Below are 7,505 nucleotides of genomic sequence, written 5' to 3'. Positions count from 1 at the left end.
CTAGGGTACTGTTGAAGTGAGAAACGATTACTACTTGTAGCATTAATCTATTTTCCAGAGAATGTTGGGCACTGAAGACACTCGAAGCTTGTTTTCTTGTTGTCAAAACTGGCCTTCAGGCAAAGACATGCTCATGCCACAACCTCTGACAAAATACATGGTATCCAAAAGGGGATAAGCAGTTCTGTTAAATCTTGACTGGCATTCGTCTCAGAGACAAATATACCTACCTCTGTTTTCTGAGTGTTGTGGTAAAGGCAAAATACACCAATATGCCCAGTTTGTCCATCTTTTTTTTCCTTTCTGTAGTCATTAATTTTCTCATGCACACAACGTACTATTGATCTTTTCTCTTTTTCTCTCCCTGTGAATAGATACTGCTCTTATAAGGTGGTATCCTATACAAAGGACACAGAAATAACAGAATTGATTCTCCTTTTCAATTTCCTTCAAAAGTGGCTGTCTATGTCATGGAACAAGAATGGGGAACACCAGAATCATAAAACTATACTTTCAAAGAAGTATGCATTTCACTGTCATTGTACTCATGTATGGTATATTTTTGAAGGCAGTGACGTATGATGATGTGCACATCAACTTCACTAAGGAAGAGTGGGATTTACTGAATCCTTCCCAGAAGAATCTCTACAAAGATGTGATGCTGGAGACCTACAGGAACCTAACTCATATAGGTGAAAATGAATTTCTTTCATATTTCAAAATATGGAGACAAATTTTCCTTGGTTTATGATTTTGTTCTGTAATTTGTTTTAGAGAAAGAAGAATGAGGTGAATAACACAGTCACAGTTCTTAGGTGTGCTTAAGATAATAAGCTAATTGTTGCACATTCTTAAATAATATAACATATATTCTGGTACTGTATTTTCGGATACACTTGGGAAGACCTTAAAACCGAAGAGCATTGTCAATGTTCTAGAAGACATGAAAGGTAATTTTCTTGGGCAAGTTCATAACAATTTCCCTTGAATAGTTTGTAATGTGTTCTGGAACTTTAAAACAAAAGCAACAGTACAAATAAGCACAGCTTTAAATGTATTGATGGTTATTAAGTTCTCACAAATCCATATACCTCAATTTCATGTATGTGGATTGCATCTGCAAAGCCTTCATTTAAGAAAAAGTCTAGGTAGCAATGCTTGAATAGATATCACCATTTGATTCATAGCACCATGAGAGCTATGTTGTAGAACTGCTGCTTCATTTGCTTCTTGCTATTCATGACAGAAAATGTATACATATTTCAGTGATGATGAGTACAGCTGCAAAACTTTCTACTAATTCAATAGCCCATGGTAAGCATTGTATCACTCATATACTTTTTGTGACTGTGCTAAGTTGAGTAAAATCAGATTAGTCAAGGTTCAATAGGTAGTTGTTGTGGAGAAACCTTAATATCTATACCACAAGTCTGTGAAAGTTGAACCTTGTGGATTCATTTTGGAAATCTTTTATACACTATTCATTTTTTCATATATATATGAATGTCACTCTTGACACAAGTGTATGAGCATAGGAATATAGAAATATTTAGCATATAGAATAGGAATATAGAATAGGAATATTTAGCATACCTCTCCTTAAGAACAATTAAGAAGATAAAATGTAGTTCCTATGTAGAGTGTACATGTCTAATTTGATCCAAAAATACAAAATTAATTTATTTTCTATCATCATGGTTAATACATAAAGATAAACTCACATTACAACAAAACAAACAAATAAACATGAGTTCTAGGTCTATGCAAATACTTCTGGGTTTCTTAGTTCACATACGAAATGTATAATGATTCACAATATAGTAAAATTTTGAATGGAGTAATGTTGGTAAAGCACTCAGTATATGCAGTTCTCTTCAAAAATGTAAAAAAAATCCTAGTAAAATATAAGTAGTGTTATAGATGAAAAGATAAAGCAAGACACAATGGAATTTATCCTCACAAATATTTAGATGTAAAATCAACCCCAATGAGAAAACAAAACATGATTTTAAACAAAGCTATAAAATCTTGATATTTGATTCCTTCTTACAATTTGAAAAAATATGAAATTAATTCATATAGGTATGAGTTTCTACTGCATTGAATGTGGTAACGGTTTTAAATTATCCTTGCAGGATTGAAAGAAATCAAACTGGAGAGAAGTTTTCAGTATATTCTCACTGTGGTAAAGTCTTGTCTTATAACACTCATCTTTTAATGAATGAAAAAACACATAGTGGAGAAAAATGCTGTGAAATTAAGCAATGTGATGAAGTCTTTTCTTATCACAATCATCTTGAAATGAATAAAAGAACACACACTGGAGAGAAACCCTATGAATATGGTCAAGATGATAAAGACTTTCATTATGAAACTCATCAAAGTCATAAACAAACACATACTGGAGAGAAATCATATGAATGTAATCTGCATGGCAAGGTCTTTGCTGATAAGAGCCAACTTCAAAAGATTAAAAGAATATATACTAGGGAGACACCCGATGAATGTAATCAATGTGGTAAAACCATTGCTCAATGTACTGTTTTTCAAACACATAAAAAAATACAAACTGGCGAAAAAACCTATGAATGTAATCAGTGTGGTAAGGCTTTTGCACATCATAATCATCTTCAATTGCATAAAAGAACGTATACTGGAGAGAAATCTTATGAATGTAATCAGTGTGGTAAGGCCTTTGCACAACACAATAATCTTCAAAGCCATAAAAGAACACATACTGGAGAGAAACACTATGAATGCAACCAGTGTGGTAAGGCCTTTGCATGTCACAGTTATCTTCAAAGGCATAAAAGAACAAATACTGGAGAGAAATCCTATGAATGTAATCAGTGTGGTAAGGCCTTTGCATGTCACAGTCATCTTCAATTGCATAAAAGAACACATAATGTAGAGAAAGCCTATAAATGTAATCAGTGTGGTAAAGCCTTTGCACGACATAATCATCTTCAGTTGCATAAAAGAACACATACTGGAGAGAAACCCCATGAATTTAATCATTGTGGTAAGGCCTTTGCACATATCAGTCATCTTCAAAGGCATAACAGAACACATATTGGAGAGAAAACCTATGAATGTAATTAGTGTGGAAAGGCCTTTGCAGCTCAGAGTAATCTTCAAAGCCATAAAAGAACACATACTGGAGAGAAACCATATGAATGTAATCATTGTGGTAAGGCCTTTGTAGCTCTGAGCAATCTTCAAAGCCATAAAAGAACACTTACTGGAGAGAAACCCTATGAACGTAATCAGTGCGGTAAGGCCTTTGCACATATCAGTCATCTTCAAAGGCAAAAAAGAACACATACTGGAGAGAAACCCTATGAATGTAATCAGTGTGGTAAGGCCTTTCCATGTAACAGTGATCTTCAAAGGCATAAGAGAACACATACTGGGGAGAAACCCTATGAATGTAATCAGTGTGGTAAGGCCTTTGCACCTCAGAGCACCCTTCAAAGCCATAAAAGAACACATACTGGAGAGAAACCCTATGAATGTAATCAGTGTGGTAAGGCCTTTGCACAACACAGTAATCTTCAAAGCCATAAAAGAACACATACTGGGGAAAAACCCTATCAATGTAATCAATGTGGTAAGGCCTTTGCACACCACCGTAATCTTCAAAGGCATAAAAGAACACATACTGGAGAGAAACACTATGGATGTAACCATTGTGGTAAGGCCTTTGCACAAAACAGTAATCTTCAAAGGCATAAAAGAACACATACTGGAGAGAAACCCTATGAATGTAATCAGTGTGGTAAGGCCTTTGCACGTCACAGTGAACTTCAAAGGCATAAAAGAACACATACTGGAGAGAAACCCTATGAATGTAATCAGTGTGGTAAGGCCTTTGCAGCTCAGAGTAATCTTCAAAGCCATAAAAGAACACATACTGGAGAGAAACCATATGAATGTAATCAGTGTGGTAAGGCCTTTACATGTCACAGAGATCTTCAAACGCATAAAAGAACACATACTGGAGAGAAACCCTATGAATGTAATCAGTGTGGTAAGGCCTTTGCAACTCAGAGCACCCTTCAAAGCCATAAAAGAACACATACTGGAGAGAAACCCTATGAATGTAATCAGTGTGGTAAGGCCTTTGCACAACACAGTAATCTTCAAAGCCATAAAAGAACACATACTGGAGAGAAACCTTATGAATGTAATCAGTGTGGTAAGGCCTTTGCATGTCACAGTGATCTTCAAAGGCATAAAAGAACACATACTGGAGAGAAACCATATGAATGTAATCAGTGTGGTAAGGCCTTTGCTCAACGTGGTGCTCTTCAAATGCACAGAAGGACACATACTGGAGAGAAACCGTATGAATGATATCAGTGTGATAAGGCCTTTGCAGACCCCTGTACTCTTAAAAGGCTTAAAATGTAACATACTATAGAGATACCTGTGAACGGAATTTGGTATAATCTCCAAATACATAATATGAGCCCTTCTGTAGAGAAACCCTGAAGTTAATTTGTGTATTTTTCAAAAACATGAGAAAGAAATCACACTGTATTGAAACTCCATAAATGAATTCAGTGTCATAATGTTTGTACTTCATATAAGAGTAAGACTTTGTGTTTAGTCATCTGAGAAAGCTTGTGCATATTATCATAATCTTTTGGACTTGAGGAAAAACTGGGGGCTTTTTTAAAATTGTTTTTTCAGATTTAAAACCACTTACAGTCACTTAACAAAAATCATTTATTATGTAGAAAAGTTTGATAATGTCAACAATTTGTTTATGCATCTTTATACCTCTCTTTATTTCTGTTTGAACCAGTAAAGTAATGGATAAAACCTTATTGGTTACAGGAAGGGTATTCCAAATTTGGTCTTCACACCAGAGCCAAAGGAAAGAACTTTGTCTCTGAATCTAAAACTATATAACAAAACAACATCTCCCTGAAAATAGCCAAAACATTAAAAAGGCCCAATGAAAGAAACACAATTTGGTTCTCAAACCAGAACCATAAAATCCTAAAAAGTTTCAACAATGTTTTTAAGCTCAAAGGATACCATTAACTGAAATATGACAGGCATGAAGAGTCAAATCTCTCATACATTTACTTGTATGTTTTGTATAAAAGTATCCTTAGAACTTGGGCGTATTATTATGGTTATCAGAAGATTGGGAGTGGTCATCAGGAAGGTAGATAGAAGGTGGTTACAAGGAATATTTTCTGAAAAAGAAAGATGACTTGAAGTAATAAATGATGGAAACATAACCCTTAACTGAAGGCAAAGGCGTAAGTCACAAACAATCCCATGCTAGTTTGGAATTATGATTAATATAATGGTTATTTATTCAAAGGGGAAAAACATACAGATCACCGTCCCAGACAATAGCCCTCTGCACAATCAGGAATGGAGTCTAGTAGCCAGAAGCGGAGCAGGAAGTAAGAGAGCGTGAGCAGGGAAGTGGCCACTTTTTTAAAGGGAGAGATGCCACGTTCCAATGGGCTGGTATCTCAGCAGCTATTGGCTGGAGGAGCAGGAGGACCCCCTGCAACACCTCCCCCTTCTGTTTAAGTAAGAGAGTTCTAAACCTACTATGAAATTATATACAATAAGTACAAATATCCTATTCTAACTAGCTTAGATCTTGTATAATAAATAGCTTGGCCAAATAATGAGTGAAAAGTAACTACATTTATATAGTCTTTAAACCCATCGAAGATCTGAGAAGGGAAATAATGTTACCTGAGTAATTGGGAAGTGCAATCAAACAACTTCCAAAACATGCAACAAATCACAGAGACAACTAGCTACCTGGGCAATCACCCAAGGTCACGTTTGCAGCGTTGAAGCAACCAACTTTGGCTGAGGCCTAACAAAACTGACATACCATTTTCAAAGGCAAGAAACTTGTCAAAACTATCTTACTCTGTCTTGGCAGGATATGACAGTCCTGTTTTTTCCATTCACAGATACTCTGTATTTCTGTCAGTGGTTGAGGTATGGGCATTTCTTTGCCCCAAGGCTAGTTCAGCCAAGAAGAAAGGCTCCAGGTGGAGTGTCTTTGGTGCTCAACATTCTCTTGGGAATAGAGTGGGGTTGCCAGGAGCAATTGTGTCTCACTACCACAAAACTCTGAGTTAGATTAAAGGCCATTTTCTACAGCTCTTTGAAGATGTTGAAGACTATCTATGTATACTGAGTATAATCTCTATGTATCTAAAGAACCTGATTAGTCTAATTATAAATGACAAACTCAGAATACCATTGATCTATATAATTCTCAATACCTATCTAACTTAAAGACTAAGACAATAAACGACTGTGAAACAAATGAGGATGATGACCTCCAAATATAAACAATGTACAAATATACATTGCAGTATGATAAATATATATCAATACACAATATATAAATATCTTAATCAGAGGTAGAAATGTACACTGCAATATGGCAAATATATACAATATATATATCAATACAATATTTGTCAATACATAAAAAATGTTTTAAGAAGAGGTAGAAACATACATGCATACAATAGTCAATATAATTTGACTTTGTATCAATATATAAGAATTGATACCAACCTTTGGTAATGTGGCAGGATACAAAATCAACTCCAAAAAGTCAGTTGCCTTCCTATACACTAAGGATAAGGAAGCAGAGAGGGAAATCAGAGAAGCATCACCTTTCACGATAGCCACAAATAGCATAAAATACCTTGGGGTAACTCTGACCAAGGAAGTGAAAGATCTATTTGGCAAGAACTTTAAGGCATTGAAGAAAGAAATTGAAGAGGACACCAGAAAATGGAAGGACCTCCCTTGCTCTTGGATTGGGAGGATCAACATAGTAAAAATGGCAATTCTACCGAAAGCAATCTATAGATTCAACGCAATCCCCATCAAAATCCCATCAAAATTCTTCACAGATCTGGAGAAGACAATAATCAACTTTATATGGAAAAACAAAAAACCCAGGATAGCCAAAACAATCTTATACAATAAAGGGTCGTCTGGAGGCATTACCATCCCTGACTTCAAACTCTATTACAGAGCTACAGTACTGAAAACGCCTTGGTACTGGCATAAAAACAGAGAAGTCGACCAATGGAATAGAATAGAAGACCCTGACTTTAGCCCACAAACCTATGAACACCTGATTTTCGATAAAGGAGCTAAAAGTATACAATGGAAAAAAGAGAGCATCTTCAACAAATTGTGCTGGCAAAACTGGAAGTCAATCTGTAGAAGAATGAAAATAGATCCATATCTATCACCATACACAAAACTCAAGTCCAAATGGATTAAAGACCTCAATATCGGTCCAAACACACTGAACCTGATAGAAGAGAAAGTGGGAAGTACTCTACAACACATGGGCACAGGAGAACACTTCCTACGTATAACCCCAGCAGCACAAACACTAAGGACATCATTGAATAAATGGGACCTCCTGAGACTGAGAAGCTTCTGTAAAGCAAAGGACACTGTCACTAAGACAGAAAGGCAACCCA

General features: G+C 35.8%; 1 protein-coding gene across 1 annotated transcript; it reads left to right on the top strand.

The window, feature by feature from the left end:
- Positions 1-547: 547 nt before the first annotated feature.
- On the top strand, positions 548-4,275 carry LOC130866850 (zinc finger protein 431-like; the record flags this gene model as incomplete). The annotated part of the gene is made up of 5 exons (XM_057758465.1): positions 548-689; positions 887-950; positions 2,136-2,190; positions 2,440-2,972; positions 3,393-4,275. Coding segments are annotated over exons 1-5 (1,677 nt in total), but the record flags the coding sequence as incomplete, so codon positions are not given.
- Positions 4,276-7,505: the final 3,230 nt, after the last annotated feature.

Source organism: Chionomys nivalis, chromosome 26 (assembly GCF_950005125.1).
Source record: "Chionomys nivalis chromosome 26, mChiNiv1.1, whole genome shotgun sequence".
Taxonomy (NCBI): domain Eukaryota; kingdom Metazoa; phylum Chordata; class Mammalia; order Rodentia; family Cricetidae; genus Chionomys; species Chionomys nivalis.
This window is presented reverse-complemented; position numbering and strand designations above follow the sequence as displayed.